Source organism: Triturus cristatus, chromosome 4_1 (assembly GCF_964204655.1).
Source record: "Triturus cristatus chromosome 4_1, aTriCri1.1, whole genome shotgun sequence".
Taxonomy (NCBI): Eukaryota; Metazoa; Chordata; class Amphibia; order Caudata; family Salamandridae; genus Triturus; species Triturus cristatus.
In genome coordinates this window covers 1205541836-1205563195 of record NC_140585.1, presented here as the reverse complement: position 1 = coordinate 1205563195, position 21360 = coordinate 1205541836, and the positions used below count along the sequence as shown (strand labels likewise).

The 21360-nt window shown below is 43.3% G+C and overlaps 1 protein-coding gene across 5 annotated transcripts in view; it reads left to right on the top strand.

Annotated features, from left to right (window-relative positions):
- Window positions 1–21360, top strand: part of LIMA1 (LIM domain and actin binding 1) — a 230770-nt gene that overhangs the window by 196779 nt on the left and 12631 nt on the right. For 4 of the 5 annotated variants that reach the window (XM_085654526.1, XM_085654525.1, XM_085654529.1 and 1 more), the window contains 5 exons: window positions 4332–4440; window positions 9101–9240; window positions 11833–12558; window positions 15820–15874; window positions 17193–17296. In XM_085654526.1, coding sequence (XP_085510652.1) covers window positions 4332–4440; window positions 9101–9240; window positions 11833–12558; window positions 15820–15874; window positions 17193–17296 — 1134 coding nt within the window. The remainder of the gene's footprint in view (window positions 1–4331; window positions 4441–9100; window positions 9241–11832; window positions 12559–15819; window positions 15875–17192; window positions 17297–21360) is intronic. The other variant, XM_085654528.1, reaches the window with a different exon arrangement.

Sequence of the window (21360 nt, the reverse complement as noted above, 5' to 3'; positions counted from 1 at the left end):
TGGCGAGCTGGCAGTCAGACAGGACTTTGCAATGACCTCGCTTCAGATATACACTTTAGATGTCAAGATTGCATTTTGACTGAATTCTGGATTTTCTTGCTACTAAAATGAAAAGTCACAGGTAGTCTTTTCTTTTCAGATGTTCAAATCAATATTTTGCCACCAGGCTTCTTCATAGTAGATTCTGCAGTTTCGTCTGTCTTGGCCATTTGTTTTCTTTTTTTGCATAACCCAGATTCCAGATTTTATCCTCCTTCAGGAAACTGTCTTAAATTGCTTGATCAGCAGTGGAGCATAGTGTGTGCAGTTAATTGATCTGAAGTGGAGCAGAGCATCTGGTTGTTGACGGTGATTGCTGTTTAATAATGTGTTGGGTTGTTCAGTGTGAGTCTTGTAAGCATTGTGTGGGATGGATTGGTGTGTGGGATTGCTGGCTGTGAGTTGAGTGGAGCGATGTATCAGGTTTTCAGTATAAGTGAAGGCAATGTGTTTTAGGGCCACCCGGACATGGATTTTGTCCATAGCTATGCTTTTTTTTTTTTTGGTGATTAGTTCAGGATAGTACCTGCTTTGACACATCTTTTCATAATCTGGTCACAATCACCTAGGGCTATATGTGCAATACGCCAGGCTACAGGATTGGTGAGTAATAAGCTGAAGTAAATTAATGATGCTTTAATGGCCTACTACACACAGCTTCATGATGACATTCAGGGGGAGAGAATGAGAAGGTACAAGCCTATTTAGGAAGGATACCTAAATTAGATGGGGCAATTGGTCAAATAGCTGGGGGGGGGGGGGGGGCGCAGACTGTTTTTTTTTTTTTTCTTTTTTTTTCTTTTTTTTTCTTTTCAGAAGATGGAGTGGTAATCCTGTTTTAAACCTCAGTTGACTCTTATGCTATTGAAAGTGTTCCAAGTGGCTGAACAGCAGAGAGTTCTGCCACAGTCAGTAAGAGAGGCAACGATTCTGGTCCTGACAATAAAACCGATAGGCAACTCATTGAATGTTAGGTTGTATCTTCCACTATTCTTTTCAAAAATAGATTATACAATTTTAGGAAAAGTGACTGGCAAATAAGCTTATTAATTTGGTAACTGATGTAGTATATATACCATGATGAAAATGGTTTTGTTCCTGGTCAAACTACAGGTTGAAATCTGAATAGATCATGTCATGTACAAGGTAGAGAAACACTTTACTAATAACTGGGTGGCCTCTCTTGACATTGTGAAGGCCTTTGATACACTGAAGTGGCCTTAATTATTGGCAGCACAGGAAAAGCTGGGAGTGGGGTCTGTATTTTTAATGCTGGTTGGGTTACTGTACTCCTTATCATTAGCAAGGTTCAAGATAGGAATTATGGTGTCACCACTCTTGGAGGTGAAACGGATTGAGGCTGGATGGGAGGGGGGGGTCGGTTCGGTTCCCCTTTGTACCATATTGTTTGCATTAACTGTGGAACTGTTGGCCTGCATGTTCAGACCGGAGTGGGAAATTATACTCGATGATTGTTGGCATTTTATCTCCTAATATGCAAATGATACCTTGCTGTACCGGAGAGGTAATGCCCCTGCGATAAGTGATGTTATGATGGCGCTAGACTGGTCTAACTTGTCTTTTTCCACGTTGCCCGATACCAGGTGGATCTCGCCCCCTGTCAATCGACTGGCAGATTGACATTTCAATTTAAAACATTTGAGTACTTGGGTGTGCAGGTATACCCTACTTTGAAGCACTTAATGGAGATCAACCTGAGAATGATGGCTATTAAGCAGTCACTCCCGCTTTGGATCGCACTCTCTCTGTCTCCAAAGAGAAGAGTGGCAGTGGAAAAGATGCTGGTGCTGCCTAGGTTGCTACACTATTTTGCAACACTACTTCTAATGGTGAGGCCTGGCTTCTTTTAGAAGGTGCAGGCAATGTTGCAGCAAGTTTGGGGTGCGGGCCGACTCTGAGTGGCTCTAACCGAAGAGGCCTGTTCAAGAAGGGAAATCAGGGGCCCGAGTTACAAAGTTTATTGCCGGGCAGATCAGCTGCAATGGGTGATGAGATGGTTGCCAGCAGGCAGGGACTTCCTTGAGAGGAATGACATACAGGCCGTGCTATCGGATGGTAATATTTTGAATAGTTTTTTGGGCACGGGTAGAGTTCCTGTTTCGCCTCCTTTGCTGTTACAGGTTGTGAGGGTGTGCTGGCACAGGTATCTTAGGCGAGCGGATATAACCACACCATCCTACCCAGAAATCCCATTATGGTGCTTATCTGCGTTCTGAGAGTTCACACAAGCGCATAATAGTTGGCTGTGAAGGGTGGCTGGAATCAGAATGGTGCCAGATGTGTCACATTCGCTGAGCCTTAGGAAGTGATCGCTGCGTAAGCCATAATGTTTCTAACTCATAAAGCCGTTACCAAGCGTTGATCAAGACTTAGGACACTATTGACTTTGAACCAGTGGTAATGGATGCTCTAAATGTATTACTTGTATGTTTAAGAATTGGGGGGGGGGGGGGGGGGGGGGGGGAGTGATTCTGTTTAGAACTTGAGAGGCTAGAATAAAGTATACATTTCATCCAGTGGGTGCCTCACAGACCATAGATTTTCATATTTTTCAAACCTGGAGGTCTCCTATTCATCATTCCAAGTCTATTCAACTAATGAACACGAATTACTTCGTACTAATTTTTACTCGTCAATCTATTGTTTTTCCATCTCATGAGTCACAAAATGCAACGAGTGAAATTGGTATCAACATTTTTTGTATTTCATATACATTCACTATGCTTGAAACACACTAAATGGAAGCACAACAATCAATTATCATAAGTGACAAAACAACTAATATGACCCGCACATGGAAAAACTGATTGACATGTGCTAAACAAAACACATTATAAACAATACGAACATACTACTAATAAATCAGACAAAGTGTACATAAATTCGATAAACAAATGAGGGTTTAATCTGGCCTACTCTATTGTATTGGGATCTTTCTCCTTTGTCTCCTCGATACTAACTCAATTGGAGGTCCAAATGAGGTCCGAGTACTATTCAGTTCACTTTTGACTATCCCAGGTTATTCAGGATTAGACTTTCTGTCCTATGAGCCACTCTTTGAAAATAGGAGTTACTCTTGGCCTCGGTGCAGGATGTGCCGACGCGCTTCGACCTTCTTGAAGGGACCACGTATTGAAATACAATAGATTGATGAGTAAAAAAACTGTACAAAGTAATTCATGTTCATTAATTGAATAGACTTGGAGGGAGGAGTAGGAGACCTCCAGGTTTGAAAAATCTGTGAATCTATGGTCTGAGAGGCACCCACTAGATAAAATCTAAATGTATTACTAACATTTGGGAAAGCTTGGATGGCTGTTACTGAATTGGTTTCAAATATTTCCCAATTCAAATGCACCAAATTGAACTAACGTAATTAAACATACCTTTCACCTAGATTCATCAGTCGCATGTCTGACAGGGGCACCCTCTGAGTGCCTGCAATGTGGTACGCTAGCAGTAGATTTCTATCAGATGGCATGATTATGCTGAGTGATTGTAAATTATTGGGGGGAGGTTGTGGAAATAGTATTGGAAATAACAGATCAGCGAATGGTGTGACCCCACAAGGATGTCTACTTGGCCTAGCATGATATATCAACTAAGCATATTTGTTGGTTTGTGGACTTGATATACGTATTGACTAAATGATGCATAGTAATTGCCCGGAAAGCAGCGGCTGCGCCACAACAACAAAAAATGATAGAAGAATGTCTGCACACAGAGCTGTGGCCGAAGGAGAGACATTGCGACAAATAGCCAGACGGGGGAGAACAGGTAGCATGTGCTGCATGAGATGGATCTATGGTGAGGTTGTAAGCAAAATCGTATGAACGTCCCCCTTGAACTAAGGGCTGTGAAGGGCACAGTGATTGCAGCAACATTGCTTGACTGGATGTGAGATATTGTACATAGCTGATATGCACTGATAGCCTCCTGCCTGCTTGTTTTATTATGTCTTTCTTTCATATGCTTAGTCCAAACTCCTTTCAGGAATTATATTTGTATATTAAGAGCCGCTGTCCCTTTCGTTTTACTGTTTGAATGATCCATAGATGTGCAGTATGTACAAAGGCTCATCTACTTATGTTAGCTACACGGTTGGAAATAGATTGAACTAGAGACTGTATTTCTGGGTCTCAAAGTGCAAAAGGGGAAAACAAATCAATAAAAAGCTATAAAAAGGAAAAGAAGTGTCAATTCTTTGTATTTTGTGTTATCCGTTTCATTTTAAAAGACAAATTCATCATGATTTATTTTTTGTGTTTTAGCCAATTCATCGAGAGCCAATCGTAATTTCACCCGGAAGAAGGGTATCTGAAAACAGCCAGTCATCCGAGGACTTTGATATTGATACAGAGAATAATGTTGGACACTTGGGTTAGTGCTTGTTTGTGCTCTTCTGGTGGTAGAGTAAATGGTGATGGTTGGAAAATGTGAAACATTAATGGATTATTTAGTTATGATTTAAGTGGCATAGCTACGTTGGTGGCCTGTGTCAGTACGTCTCTGATTCTAGGCTTGCTTTTGTAGCATTGAACAGAGTCCTTCAGCCTTAAAGAGTTAGCTAGTGGTTCGGTGGGCTGGGGCAATCGAGGAGACCTTTCTCATGTGAGGACACAATTCTAATGGATTAGTTAGGGGTTTCTTGAGTAGAGGAGGACCCCATAAAAGGTTTTGGGTAGGTATATCTTACATGGTGGGATTCTCAGGATGGTCGCATCTGCATTCCTCAGTTTTGGGGGTACAACTCGTTTTGAATGTGTTAGAAATGGGCTTTCTGGTTGGCTAGGGTATCCCAGAGACAATGTGTAAAGGTTTTGCCCAACACACACCAGTGACACACTAGGTACACCACAAAATAGACTCCACGCGTGTTTTATATGCAATCTGAGGTATTTTTATATAAACTTAAGACCACAATCGCATAAATCACAATTACTTTGCCAACTAGGCAATTGTCATATCATAGGTCATAAATCACTTTGGCCAGCTAGGCAATTGTCATAGCGCATGTAATGCACTGAAGTAAATAACTATGTTGCACATGTCCTAAAAACTTTGTGAAAACATAGAACACCACATTTAGTGCGTCTTCACTGTACATATGGTGCAGTTTTTGAGAAGGGTACTTGTCCCCTATCATGGCCAGGTGTAACTGGCATAACCCACAACATTAGGCCCTCAAACTCTTTGTATTTTACGTAAAGCACATGTGACCACAAACATTTTGTATCATATGTGAAGCACAACATCAGGGCCTACAGAAAATGCTGTCGTTGGGTTAACCTAAATCACCACATTTCATTATAAAATTCCAGACCACAGTGCATTTGAGGGCCTATTGCAGATAATACGGTACTCAGAGTGGTTTACCCGAAATCAACTCTGTTGGGTCCTTCCTGGAGGATTCGCTCCGACTTGCTAAATCAGGCATACATGCCCCCAGGTATGTGCACACAAGGGAGGGGGTAGGGCACACCCCCTTCCCCTGCAGGGAGCTCTCACTGGGTCCATAGAGGGTGAACCAATGGAGTGTGGCTGCCCGTGAACACGTGGGACGGTGCAGCCAACTGCTGCTTTCTAATGATTGCAGACGCCGCGGTGTGTCTGAGACCCTCCCAGATCTCTCGGACCGCAGCACGAGATCCTGCAAAAATGATCCTTGGTATGCTACTTGGCGCGGGGGCCTCCGTTGAGGACTCACCCTTGTCAGCGCCGTATGCAGGGCCGGACTGGGAACCACAACCGGCCCTGGCTATGCTGCAAAAACGGCCCTGTAAGAAAAACGGCCCCCAGGGGCCCAAACCCTGCCCCCACCCTTGCGGCGCACCGGGGGATTGCCTGGTGCCCGCTACAGCCAGTCCGGCCCTGGCCGTATGTGCCAACAATGGAGGAGGGGGGAAGCACCCCCCTGTCTGCAGGGAGACTTCCCTTAGTCCCCCCATGGGAAGTGGCTGAGGCAGCTGCCTGCAACATGTAGTGTAGAAGCCTAATTTAAATGCAGCATGGGAATGGAGGCAAGGCTCCTGCTGCCTTCTCCCGGGAAGCGTCTCTACTCACCCCGTACCTGAATCTGCACTCTGGAGGGGTTGTGGCGCTGGGTATACAGCCGCTGGTTCTCGCACTGGGCGGGGCAGCTGCCGTCGTCTTTTCCCCCTGTCCCGAATGCTGCAGGACAGTCTGCGGCTTCCTGCACCGCTGCCAAACAACGGGGGAATTTTGGAAGCGGGTGCCTTCGCTGTACACAAATATACACCAGTTGCCAGGGAGGGAGATTGCGTTTCCTCTGTGACAAGCTCTCCCCTCCCTTCACTCAAATTCACGGGGAGCCTGCAGCGCTGTGGTATCTCAGCACCTGGACTTCTAAACAGTGCTCCCCCACATGCTTTTATGGTACAGGCCCAGCGCTGCTTCGGGGTTGCCGGGAACGTCGATACATGCCCCGGGCTGTAAAACCAAGCGCTCCACATGTGCTTTCACTTTTTTTTTTATGGCAAGAATCAATGAAGGGGGGGGGGGGGGGAGTGCTCCTCGGGCAACACACAGCGCTCCCCACTCACTGGCTAAAAGCACAAGAGGGTGTCCTACAATAAAAGCGCTCAACAGGTGCTTACGTCTTGGCAAGAAGAAAGTAAGGTATAAGGACAGTGCAGTCCTTCTCCTGCTTCAGGCAAGAGCAACCACTGAAGGACGTCCTACCCCACACAAGTTAGGGGCAGCGCTCCTCGTACAGCTTCTCCAGCTCGCCTCCCAGGCAGGTTCCTTTTTTGATGTGGCAAGGATCTTTTCTTGAAGTCTTTTATCTCCCTGAGTCTTCCAACAGGAGGCAAGCTCACACAAGCCCTTGGAGATTTTTTTACACAAGCAGGATACATCAGGGCAAAAAGAATCAATCCTTTTCCTCCACCACAGACCGAAGCCTCAACTGCAGGCAAACCCACCCCTCACACAGAAAAGGTAGTGCCCCTCACACAGTTCTTCCCCTCTTCTTCTCGGCAGGGTCCTCTTGTTTCGTGAAGTAATCTAAAGTCCTGGAGTTTTAGGTCTCATACTTATTCCCCATTTTATCATTGTTCTCTTTGTGGCAAGTATCTCTGAACCCAGTCCAATCCTCCCTGGTGCAGCATGATCACGGGGGCGGAGACAGCTTTGAGACACCGCCTATTCAGGTGCAAGCGAAACTCCTCCCACCACTCTAAATGCAGACCAGATCTATTCAGCCCAGCTATGAGTCACCCAGGCAAGGCAGGACACACCCCAATCCCCCTCCCACTGACTGTCTGGAGTGAATGCACATCCCCAGCTTGTGTCACTCCTAAACCAGACGCCGAATGCACTAACAGCCAGAGGCACACCGTATGGTAAACTAAGAAAATGGCCACTTTCTAAAAGTGGCATTTTCAAACACAGAATTTATAAACCACCTTCACCAAAATGTGTGTTAATAAATTCCGAGTTCAGAGCGCCTAAAGTCCATTTCTCTGTCTTGTCATTATGAAAAGTTATCCTTCTAAGAGGTTACAAAGCAACTCCCATGTTGGCCTGTGGGGCAGATAGCCTTTCAATAGTGAAAAACGAAATAAATAGTATTTCACTATCAGGACGTGTCCCACACACACCAGTACATGTCCTACCTTTCACATACTCTGCACCTTGCCCATGGGAGTACCTTGGACCTTCCATAGGGGTGCCTTGCATGTAAAAAAAGGGAAGGTTGGGACCCAGCAAGTGGGTTCACTCGCCAGGGCAACATTCCAGTTTAAAACTGCGCGCACAGACACTACAGTGGTAGGTCTGAGGCACATTTACAGGGCTACTCCTGTGGGTGGCACAACCAGTGCTGCAAGCCCAGCAGTAGCATTTGATTTATAGGCCCTGGCATATTTTGTGCAATTTGCTAGGGACATACCATGAAATTAAATATGCCAATCGTATCACAATTTATACAGCGAGCATATGCACTTTAGCACTGATCAGCAGTGGTAAAGTGCCCAGAATCCTATAGCCAAACAAAATGGGGTCAGAAAAATAAGATCAAACAAGTTTGGGGATAAACCTGTAAAAAGGGCCAGGTCTAACATTATGTATTGGAGACTCTTATTTGCTATGTAGTTGTTAGGATAAGAGGCATCTTTGATAGTTTATGGGGGTGTCCTTTGAGTAATGAGGCTCATCGGGAGAGGTATGGATAAATATTATTTTTATGGTGATACATAGGATGCATGTGTTAGTGGGATAGCTTGGGTATGTTCGGTGTTCCTCAAGTGATATGGCACCTCATACTTGCAGGTATGCGGACATTCATTGAGTGGAACATTTCCATTGAGAATGGGGCATATACTTAGTTGTTCATTCTCTTTGTACATAAATGCACATCTCGAACGTGAATTTAGAGAAACCATAGGTGAAAAGGACTAGCTCTTTGCCCAGTCGAGTGCACTGCATTACATGCGTAAGTACAGAAGGCAAAATAGACTTGTGCTCTCATGCACTGCTCAGTGTTAGTATCCTGATAATAAACAGGGACAAGTTATTGTTAATACTGTGGTATTCTAAGTGCATGGGTTGATGAATCATCTCAAAGGAAGCAGTCCCTGGGCAGGTTGGAGAGCTACTTGTCTTACTTTCAAGGTAGCAACTGTTAGTCTAGCAGCACACGGTGGGCTGCTTCTAGTATTCACCACATCTCCTGAAGGGAGAACACAGCACAACAGTGTCAGTGCCACCTGATGGACAAACCATGATCTTCACTCCTTTTGCAGACGGGATCTGCAGTCTGCTTATACCTAGGCAATTATAACAGTTTGTGGGAGAATGTGGCAGGAAAGGTGGCATCCCACAGCTAAGAATAATGGAAAGCATTTTTGGGTGCCTTCTTTTTCTAATTAAATTCATATGGTGTAGATCTTAAGGACTTGATTGCATGAAGAGGAGATGAAAAGTGATCCAGATAAATGTTGAAAATAAGTCTTATTGCTCTTTTAGTCTTGGGTAATGGTTATTAAACGTGTTACTCTGCATTTGTTTTTGTTTACAGGCCCTTTGACTAGCAATGCTCAAAGAACAAGTCCTGCAAAGGGTTTGACCAGGAACAGCCTGGAGAGGGGTTCCCTTCGGGACCGGATGGCCAAATATCAAGCCGCAGTATCCAAGCAAAGCAGCTCATCTGCTCCTAAGGTGGGGTGCTTTCTCACTGCTGGTCCTGTATTGCCCTTCTGTTTGGCTTCTGCAGTTGACTTGAGGGCTTCGCTGCCGGTAATACTGTTTGAAAGTCTTGTTGAGACCTATCGTCACTGTTGTGACCTTTGGTGGGAAAGAGTTTTGGTGGTGTGTGCATCATTTTGGCTGAAGAACTTTGGATAGTGAGAGGTCTCCTATAAGGCACAATGCTAGAGGCAGGTATGGGTTAATTCTCTTGAGCATGGAGTTGTAACGAGGAGGTCCTTTTGAGGGACTGGTGAAGAATATTCTATTGTATTGCTGGTATTTCTATAGGTCGTAGTCTATCTATACTGTTAACAAGTCTATTGTGTGCTAGTCTGTCTCAGTGTTGGGTCACAATGTCTTGGCATTGGTGCTTGAGAGATGTGGCTCAATGTTGTACTGATCAATTACTCTTTTCTTAATTTGGGATCATGCCTGTTCTGCTGCCATAGATGGTTAGAGCATGCTGTTTATTATGTGGCTAGTCTGAACTAAGATGGCTATGTTTTTGCCCTTCAGTTTGAGTTTTGTGTGTACTATCTTTTGGTTGTTAATATTTGTGAATAGTCTCCAATGTTTGTTGTTGAGACTGATGTGTAGTGAATTGTCGGTATATGTGGTGTATTGTTGTTTGTGGTGTCTGATAGTGGCTAGTCCTCTGACCAGCAATATGGTAGCTCGCTCTATGACCTATCGGTGTTTTATTGGCGGTTTGAAAGTGTGATATCTTCTCCAGTTTTAGTTTGAGATATCCTACCATGTTTGTGTGCCATACTTTGGTTCAGATTTGGACAGTGTGGAAGCTGCTAATGAAGTAGGACTGTTATGTGTTGGGTTTATGAAATATGTTCTGTTGATTATGTTCTGTTGGATGTTTATATGTGGTATATCTTGGTAGCATGCGCTATCTGGAGCACTATGCTAGCTGACTACAGCCCTCCATTGCAAGCTGCAGTTTTACATTCCAAGTGATGACACAAAGCATAATTCCACCATTTGCCGCTCCGAGTACCCTGGTGTCCACAAACCTTGACCCAACATTTCCAGGCCCGATTTCACCTGGTGCGGACGTGTACCTAATGAAACCCTCTAGTGGCTATGGACAAGAGCACTGTTTGGCCCATCCTGTACCCTGCAGCACAGCAGGGGTGCAGCCGACACTCCCCAAATTAAGCTTTGGGGTAGTGTATGGTCTCTGTACAGCTCATGTCCTTTGGTGTCTCTTGTGTGTTCAAAAGTATGTTGTTTGATGCAGCTCCCATCCTTCTATTATAGGCTGGGACATTCCAGGCCGATGAGTAGGAAGGCGGACTACTGGTCAACCTGCTTTTCTGGCCATGGGAGGCCTAATTGCACAAATAGGAGTAGCCTGTCTCAAAATGAAGAGCTAGTGTGCCTTGTTCCATGTACACAAATTCTTAATCTGGTTTATCTTTCCTATTGCTTTGTCATGCACCATCCTGTACTCTCATTTATTCCTGTATGATGTTATGTTACATGTACTCGTCTGTGTATATCAAGAGAATTTTGGACCGCATGCTCAAGTCGGTTCCTCGACTATACCGAATGACTATTGTATGTTGGTTTATGGACCTTCTGATCTCCATTCTATGCTCTAGTATTTGTCACTTTTGCTCTCTTACTTGTTTTTCATCTCACTCTGTAGAACGTTCCAACTTGTACCAGTGGAACTCTTCTAACATGCTGAACTTGCTGTCCTGTGTTCCTGTTTGGTTGCTAGTGGGGCACTTCAAAGTCTTTCTTTACCATTAAAGCTCTCTTGTTCGTTTTCTAGCTGACCTGTCTGCTGTGCCCTTGCTTATTCTCTGTTCTGCAAAATTCTTTGCAGCTCTCCTGCTTTTCGGCAACAGGACTCCGTTGAATTATCTCCCATCTTTACCAAGTAGGCTTCTTGTGTGTCCTGTGAGGCCTCCATAGAAGTACAAGTGGAGCTTGTTTCCATTCTCTCATTTCTTAGGCATTGAAGATCGTTATTGTGTTCTTTACTCTGTGCCATTGGTACTGTCTTCTACACCCTTGTTTCGGTGCTCGAGGAGCTTCATAAACCATTGGACCTGTACTCTGGGCTCTTTTTTTTCTCAACAAATGAATATCTATTCTTTGCTCCAGTTTCTACATCAGCAAATCTTTGCCCTCTCCTTCCATTAGTATCCGTCTTGTGCTCTCATTTCTTTATAGTCGGACCCTTAAACTTCACTGTTCTGTTCAAGCTCTATCCTGTGCTTTTATTTCTGTAACACAGGCGCTGTTCCTTGTGCTCCCACAGTGCCATCTTTTGTCTTTCTAACTCTAAAAAGGAGCTCCATTTCATGCTCCTCTTTCTGCATCAACAGAACTTCATTCTGTACTACCATTTCTATACCTGGGGAAAAAGACAAGACAAGGCGAGTCAGTCACCCTCATGGTTAGGTTACACGCTGTATGTAGAGCACATCTTAAACGTGTTGTTTTTGGGGATTGCCGTTCCATCTGTGTGGTGGGTAGGGAGCCTCGACCAAAAGAGGGATGGGAGCTACTTTTACACATGTTCTTGGTCTTTCGTAGAATGACCTTCGAAGCAGCAGCAACGGTATCCGAAGCCACAAGCTGCAACAAAAGGAAAATGTACCTCCGGAGTCTCCTGGCAACCCCCCTTCCGAAGAACCTGCACTGGCAGGGTCTCTGGCTGCTTCACCGGTACAAGTGAACATCAGTCCAGTTACAGCACCATCCCAGGAAAAGTTGCTGCCAGAGTCTGTGACCATCTCGCCTTCAAATGTGAGCGTGGTTCCAGGCTCCTCTGCTTCACCATCCTACAAAGACAGTGTGTCACTCAAGCTAGAAGAGGCAAAACAATCTCAAGAAAATACTGTGCACCAGTCATTGGACTCATTGTCCCCCCAAGGCAAAGAGGTGCCCCTGGATGTGAGCTCCCCACCTCCCAAAGAGAAAATAGGGTCTGGATTTCTTAGCAGTGCACCGCTTCAAGATCTGTCGCCTGGGGTTGCAGGTACCTTGCTATCACAAGAGAGGATCTCACTGCAATCACAGAGCACAACGCAATACCAAGAAGATGTGCCACAAAGATCAGACAGCCCCAAGCTATCTGAGGAGTGTGCTCTGCTGAGCTCTGCAAGCTCCCTAACTTACAAGGAGTGTGTGCCAGTGGACTCCCCTACTATTCAACCTTCCAAGGAGAACTCATCGCCAGGCTTTGTTGGCGAACCTCTTAACAAGGACAGCGTGCAGCAGGGATTTGAACGATCTCACCCTTCTGGCGATCAGGAAAAGGTGAGATGTGCGGATGGTGGCAGAAATCACAATTTTACAAGGCAAAAAATGATGTATATGAGTGGCTCTTGGGAAATAATTTTCCAATGTTCTGTCCTGATGCCACAACATTTTTTACTAGAGCTTTTTTATCTTCTTATGGAAGGCAAGACTATATTTGGAATGTGAAGTAGCAAAGCCTTTTCTATTTCGGTTACACTTCCCACTAAAGCGTGACATTAAACTAGCTATTGGTCTAACACATTTTATATTGTTCCATTGCATTTTAAAAATATCGACACTTTTTGTGCATAGCATTTGATGTAGTATATTGTAATATCAGAAATCATGTACAGGTTTAATCTTGCTGTGCACAATATGGTAGTAGGGAATCAGTACGTATAAGGTAAGAAGTCGACCAATACATGAACCATTACGTGTGTATTAAATAGAGGGCTACCCATGTTCTGCAGAGCCCCACCAAGCCTCCGCAATCAGCTGTGCTACTTGGAGCCCCTTGGACTAGAGTTTTCAAGTCCCAGTTGTGAGTGATTTGGTTTGAGCTTCCTCAGAAGTGTGATCTTCTCCCTTTTCATTCTCTCTCCTACCTTCCATTCACACCTTCCAGTCCAGCTTAGATACTACTGTGATGACTCCATCTGTTACATTTCTTCGTAAGCTGTAGCAAGATGTCCTTTTTGTTGGGGTTCTCAATATAATTCAGTGAAGATATGAATTCTGAGGCGTTTAAAAAAAAAAAAAAAAAACTCTTCTTGGCACTAGCTTTGCTACCGATTTTTCAGGTATGACACGATAGGCCCTGTCCTCTTAACATCTGTGGCTTTGTGTTGATTCTTAGTTCAATTAATGTTGTCTCCCGTATGCCATCACATAACCTATGAAGTGTGTAAGCACTGAATTGCATTATTCAGCTTTTACCCCATAGTGACGTAAGTCACCCTCAAGATCGTATAGGTTGTAGACTAGCCACCTTTTTTAGGTGTTTTGGTTCAGTTTCGAGTTGCACAGTACCGAAGATGGCATAGAAATTCGTTTATCCCCAATGTTTGAGGTGCTCCTCCTGTCCACAACATTGTTCCTCAACACGAGAAGTGCGTTCATCAAACTTCTGTCTTCCTCTGTTTTCTCCACTCTGGTCTTCATTTTGTGTAGTACACCTTGCCCATAGGCGACCTTGCACTCTGTTGTGCATGTGCATTTTTGTAGTTCTTAGAAGATCTTTAATAACGTGACCATACATTGAGAAGTCACAAGTGGTCCGGGCTCCCGCCTATATTGCACATTGCCGTTACTGTTGGGCTGAAGGTGCACAAATGAAAAATCTTTTTTCTTTCATATTTACTAGTGTTCTGACTTGCAGGTATTTGCGGTCTGTCGAAGATTAAAGTAAACTAACTGGTCTGGCTCTAATGGGACTCTATTCACTCCACTTCCTAGTGCCCCGTCCTTATTGAGGACCAGCACTGGTTCTGCTTTTCCTCCAAACCCTCACAGCGTGCAACATTAGTTCTTAGGAGCACAAACCTTAATCACCCACCTCAGCACCCAGATGAATGGACACATGCAACCCAGTTTAATATTTTAAAAAAGTTCTCATTAGCCCAGTTAGCTAGCTTGCGCAGCAAATACTCTTCGACAGTCTTGCAGTCCAATCCAAGAGATCAACAAGGCTGTGATTTTGAGGTCATTCCCCCCCCCCCCCGCCCCCCCCCCCCTCCCTATTTATGTATCTGTTGAATGATCGAGCCTTTCCACAATGAAGGTATTGTACCAGGGTTAAAAACTTTAGAAAATAGCCCGTATAAAAGAGAACTCCAGAGTATAGGATCATGTTTTATGAAGTTGCTAGGCATACGATTTGGCCTAGGATCCCGAGATGCTCGACTTATCAACGAAACTATGCTATCTTGTTTTACGAATAGTGCTGTATTATGATATGGTCTTTGGTAGTTGGTTGTGCTCTGTTATCGGCATAAAGATCTCTAATGTATGCTTCCTATTATTCAAAGGGAATTAAATAATCATTTGCTGGTTTATAGGCTTATGTAGGTAGTCATGCGCCATCCTGAGAAACCTATGAGCATCTGGGAGACTTATGTTGCAATAAATTATAACCGAGATTTGGGCACATGGAGGCAGTGATCATTAGTCTATCCGTGACATCCTGTCTTAGCATGTGGATGATCTATTGAGACTTCCACTGTTTAACTACTTTAGACTGTGTTCAACTACTGGTTCACATGCATGTAAAGATCCATTTGCACCCCAGTACAACTTTCTGTTAAAGTCTTTGCCTGACATTTTGAACTTGAGAAACCTCTTTAGAGTTATTTAAAAGAGCTTCTTTTTGCTGGTCAGAGGACGATAAGTCCCATGACATCCAGTGTAGCAGGGCAGAAAAGGCCTCTTTACTCTGGATGAGAATAAGCACAATATCCCACAACATCTGGTGCGAGCGGTTGAAAATGACTGTGTTCTCCGTTTATTAATTCAAAAAACCCTTTGTACCAAAGCACCTTTGACCATAATAGAGAAGGCAAAAGATCATCTTTATATCTGATGCAAGTTTGTAGAAAAAAAAACGTAATGTTCAGTGTAAAATGGTAGAAAAGTGTCAATATAGCCAAGTGCAACACTATGAAACACTTTCTCTTGTATAGTACGGTAATAGGTTTTTACTTTTGATGATATTTTGAGGAACTACTTTGTATTGTCTCTGCGAGAATAGGCAAAAAGGGTACTTTAATATCAATTCAACTGGTGTAAACCTAAACCATGTTCAAGTTTAGTGAAAATAATGCCATTTACACCTTTTTTAAGGAGCAAAAGAAACCTGTTTGCAGCTAGTGTAAGTAGGGAAATGCTCTGTTACACTTGATATGAAGCCCCTTTTAAATATTGTGCAGGTGCTAAAACCGTACACACAATGCAAGATGATGGAAACGCCTTTTTGCATACAGTGCACATGTATGTGAAAGTTCATATATAAGCAGTTGAAGAAGAACAGTGAAAGTAAAAGTGCTTTTGCATGAAGCTAGTTAGCCTGTTAACACCTGGTGCAAGTACATAGCAGCAGCTGGTACAGTCTCAAGATTGAGTTGTGTGATTCTTCTCTATTGGTTTCTATTTCAGGACAATGTGGTTTGAGAGCAGCTTGACCTGGTTTCGGGAGAGTTGGGTGTGTTGTAGTTTGACTGTTACTTCAAGTTCCTGAAAAAATAACCCTATTAAAAATAGCGTGAATTTTCTCTCATTTTACAGGTCTTTGTATTGGAGAATGGTCCTTCTGCTTGCAGGAATGCCACAGATCACAATAGTAAGTGTCTTGAATTTTAAGCCAGTGCCTGTTCACTGACTTTTATGTCCCTGGGTAATCCACTCAGACAACTACTTAGCACCCAAACTCCAACCCTACCAGTCTCTGACTGGATTAGCTTCCCCCTAGTTCACGCCCTAGACCACCTTTACCCTCTCACTGTACCTATGAGCCCCTCCTGTCTGGGAATCCCCTCTGCTAGTTCACAAAAGCCTTCATCAGTTCATTCAATCTCATTCTGCCTTCTTCTTGGATGGCTTGATTTCTCGTCTCTCTAGCCTGCTGTGTACCTACCCATTACCTAGCACCCTGCCAGAAATGCTATCCCATGAATGTCCAGGAATTTCAAATCAAAGTTTCCCTTACAAGTCCTTTGGCGAACACTGGCATATTAGAAGCATATACCAATGTATTTTCCTTTTGCTAGTCTATGCATCTCTCTGCCTTCATCCTTTAGTTTTTACTCATCTTAGTCTCCATCCTTCCTCTCGCCTGTTCACAAAAAACTCCATAGAAGCCCAATAAAGCAGCCACCACACCTGTGCTGAGATGAAGTAATCCCCCAGGGCACCGGGACATTTAATGATGCAGTCACTGGCAAATTGATACTGTGGTGGATTTGTCAGGGGAGGCGCAGGTGTGAGAGAGAGGGGAAACTGGAGGATGCTGCTTGACACACTGACTAAATTGGGTCGGATAGGGGCCCGGACAAGAGAGGCTATGAGATTAAGTGTGTTTTGGTGTGCTGCAAATCAGTGGGACGGGTGATTCACTCCTGCCCTCCACCTTGCCCTCTTAGTGTAATACAAGTATGTTCCTTTTAAATGTGGGGTTTATGATTCACCTAGCTATCTGTGTCTTAATGACTTTGATTCATACACCAATAATGCTAGTGTTTTTAATTCACAGTGTGCATCCCTCACTTGCTGCTCGTCCTTTTGTTTCCCCCACCTCTCCTGCAGTCTTTACTCTGACTTATTCCCCTGATCATGCAGCATTCCAGGAGGAGTCTTCAGCTGATGCCATCTGGGCATTTCAACTCCATTTCAATGCCCTTTGTTATTGCATGTCCTCATGGGAGAGTCTTGCCTACCCAATGCTTCCCACCTGTTCTGTCTTCGCATTTGTACAGTGTCCAGATCCTAGTATTCACCCATGGGTGCCTTTGGGCTTCTTGCAGCTGCTATTAATTGGACATGACATTCTGTCACTGGGTAGTATCACGATTGAGGAGTAGTGCATGGAATAGAAAATCTCATCTGTTCGGCTCCTTTTCCAGAAGTCCAGTTAACCATGTGCATTTATTTCTTTGCTAAAGGCTCAATCAAAGGTGAACAGCTGAAGTCTCCAGGCTCACAACCACAAGACTCTTCTTTTCTGGAGGCCAGTCAGCCAGAGATCACTCCTCCCAAAGTAATCAAGGTTAGTATGGCAGCTGATATTTGTCTATTGCTAAATCAGGGCAGAGTGTTGTTAGTGAAGCGTGTTACTAATTCTCGGATTCTGTTCATCCAGCTTCAATGAACATGTGCATACTTGGACCTCCTTCCCTCTAGGATGATGGAAATCTCTTATGATTGCCCAGTGTTGGAAGTGTAGAACTTTAGTGTGAGTCTGGCGCCCTCTGTTAGTCTGTGTTGTCACTGTGTTCCTGGTTTGGTACGTCAAACGAAGTCTTTTGTTTCTAAAACTGTTAAGTCTAACATTACCTACATAGTCATTGTTTTTATTTCATTTCTTTAGGGTTATGCAACTATCATCTCAGAAAGTAGTGTCTTATAAGCAAGGCCTCTTGATGCCTTGCTCATTAAGCCAGGTGGTGGGCTGGTAGCCAGAAAATAGACCGTCTAGGATAGGTTTGAGGTGGCATGGGGCCACGTGCTTTGTTTGGGTATTTTATTCTCGCCTCAGCACTTTTTTTTTTTTTTTTTGTGCTTTTTTTTTTTTTTTTCCCCCTCATCCCCAAATGGCTTCATACTATTCTTCGCAAGTAGCGAGCCAGGTCTGCTGCTCCTCATTATACACGTGTAATGCCTTTGCATTAAGGAAATGGCACAACTTAAACCTGAATGTAGAAATCAATTAATACAATTTGATCATCGGTTCATTGTTGTAAAGCAGCTCCCCAGCAGTCTGCTTTTTAATTTGTATGATTTTATTGTCTAACCACTTGCCCCTTTTCCACTCTGTCCCACGTGTTTCTTTTTTAAACTGAACATGAGTATAAGTACCAAAATGGGGTGTTTGAAGTATTGAGTGTTTAAGGATGAGCTGAGGATAGGGTGGTCTGAGAGCACTCTCCTGGATTCTAATGGCAGACTGAAGGTGTCTGAGAGCACACCTTATTGTTTAAGCTTCAGATCTCTGAGGGCTGGTCACTGGTTCTGAGCGTGTCCTGGAGATGTCTTAAAGAAGAGTGTTGTGTTCAAAGATTGGTTCGATACCAGTTGGTGGAAATATGTAGTTTAATCCACACCAAAGAGAGCAGGCAGGTGGCACGTTCGTGTCCCACTCTGTATGTCTTGGATGTCTGCTCACATTCCATTACATCAGCATGGAATGTGAGCTAGCGTAGTAACCAACATAACACCCCTCCCCCGTACACTAAAATCGAACAACCATATATATAAAAAAAAAACACAAGATAAAAGTATTGAGAAATCAAATTGAAGATAAAAAAGCAAACCACCTAGAATCTAATAATGACTCGCCCATATCCTCGTTTGTCATCAGATGGAAAATCTCCCATCCACACAAGAATCAAAATGAAGGGTAAAAAACCATGTTAGAATATAATAATGACTAACACAAATTCTCAAATTTGAATGGTATCAAAGAAATAATCTTTCATCCTCATAAGAGGTTTCCTATCCCATCTAGGCACATAAAATGCCTAAGTGGGGAATCAACCTGCAGAAAATCAACACATAATGGAGGAGTCTGTGAAGTCCAAACTGCTTTCTCCAGTTGGAAAAACCAGACTTAACAGCCAATTGAATCACATTTTTAAACCCTGTTGAAACGCTCAACCGTACCATTTCCACTAGGGTTGTGCAACAGTGTGGTTTTATGCTCAACACCAATCCCCTTAAAATAACCTTTATCCTTATGCTAAAGAAACGTTACACAGTTATCACTTAAAATAGGTGAAGGAATACTTTCAGAAATAAATACACAATCCCAAAGTGTCTAAACCATGTCCATTTTAGCAACAACTTCAATAACAGGACATTGTGAAAATAAATCAATGAATGCTATTATAACGATATGCATCTCTTCGACCCCCAACGTCTAGAACAAAAGACATTTGGCAACCATTACGCAATTACTTGCCATCAATCGCAGACCAGTCCCAAGAAACTCGCTCGGTCATATCGGAACCTCACTGCCAGCCTACCCTACCCAATCCCCCCCCCCCCCACACTAATATCTTGCTATCTGATGTTCAATAACTCAGTGCCACCCCTATACACATCCAACGTCCAGGACAGATCGGAGGGACAGTGCTACCTGACCCTCCTATATCTGGCTACATTCTCCTGCATCACATCCCCCCCCCCCCATTATTTAACACTATTTGCTAGAGCATAGATGTTGACTCTTGCTTCCTACTGACCATGTGGCCCAAGCGACCTTTTCTTTCTAACATTGAGGAAATAGTTGACTCTCGTTATGTTTATTTTGTTGTTTACCTACTATTGCAGATTGTAGGACATACATTGAATGAGCACTGTATCCTTCTTTAACACTAATTTGTGCTAATGGTATTTGCCTTCTTGCTTCCATTTGCTTTCTAAAATGCTGCACTACGGTGTACTAAGACATACATTTTTGCAGTACATCCATATGTTAGTGCCTGATCATTTCATCACTGTTCGTTATTATTACAATGCTTGTATGTCCCTGCCTTGTCAACTTCTCTGAAAATCAAACAAAAACTGTTTAGGAAAAAAAAATGATTATATACTTCTGGAAGTCACCAACCAGGTCCATAATATCTGTAGCAATAGACTCCCACAGATACTGGGGAATAGACCAATTAACATAGGTCCAAATGTTTTGTGAGATTTATCAGCCGTGACACAGGTGAACATTACCTCACAAACCTTTCTATAACAATAGCCCTACCAGGTCACCTAAACAATTTTTTGACAGTCTGTTTGGTTCTTAAAAATACCAAAGTGGCTCTTGTGTCACACATTAATGTTTTGACACACAGAATATAGAGGTATCACTATTTCATCGCTCAAAATAACCTCCTTCAGAATGGATAACTCCGATCTCACTCTCCAGTAAGGTACAGACGGAAATCCAGAGCACCTTTGCTATGCCCACCTCTTTGTATGTAAGCTAACCCTATTTAAAAAATGTCATCCTTTTTATACTCAGTAGACCACTTTTCATTATTGATTGCCACATAACTAGAAACATGAACGTTTGCTACCTGAAATTTGTTCCAGACATCTTCACACTCTTCCAATTTGCTTAGGCAACCTTGCTAAACTTTTTTTTTAAATCAGTAATAACGTTGACCTTCTGAGGCACATGAACCATTTTGTAGTTATAATCCTGTAGTTTGACAGATAGTCTTGTCAACCTGGGAGACATTCACATTACCTTCAGTGGTAAGTATCTTCACTAAATGTTTATGATCACATCTAATCGTAAACTATTTACCCCATATAAAAGTTCTGAAATGATTAGACACCCATGCACACCAAAATTTCCTTCTCAATTACACAATATTTCGCTTCATTAGGAGAAATAGACCTACAGGCATGCGCAATGAAACCATCTCTAATTTTGGTTAACGCAGTCCTCAAATCGTCGCATCAGTGGTGATAAGACAATGAGTTTCAAGGTCAAAAGCTTTTAACAAAGCAACATTTGTAATAGGTTTTTTTTAACACTCTGAAAATCCACCTCACAATCAATAGACCACACACATTTGTTTTTGTTCTTCAGGAGTTGTCTAATATGGCATGCTTTTTTCAGCAAAATTTGGAATGTATTTCGAATAAACCTCAACCTTAAAGTCTGAGTATGCTGTGGATGAATTATGGCCTATCTAGGGAATTTGAGGCTAGGCCAGAAGTGTTTCAATTGTGTTCAGACACAAACACTCAAATTGTTTGACCTGCTGCTATTGTCCGAGGGCATAGCAAGGTGAGGGCATAGCAAGGGCCTTTGTTGGACATCTGGGGATATTCAGGGGACAGTTAGAGATGTATGCTAAAAGGCTGTTGGCTGCCAGGGTATGATGATAGTCTCCGAGGGCAACCTGCAAGTGTCTGAAACTCTTTTTGAGGGCAGACTGAGTGTGTATATATGGACCAGCTGTGGCTGTCTTGAGGCCAGCTGAGGATCTGAGAGATTTTGAGGGCCTGCTAGAGGTATCTATCTATCTACAAGCTTACTGAGATTCTCTAAGAGCCAGCAAGAATATGCAAGGGGTGGGTAAGGGTAGCTGAATGACTGAAGACTCT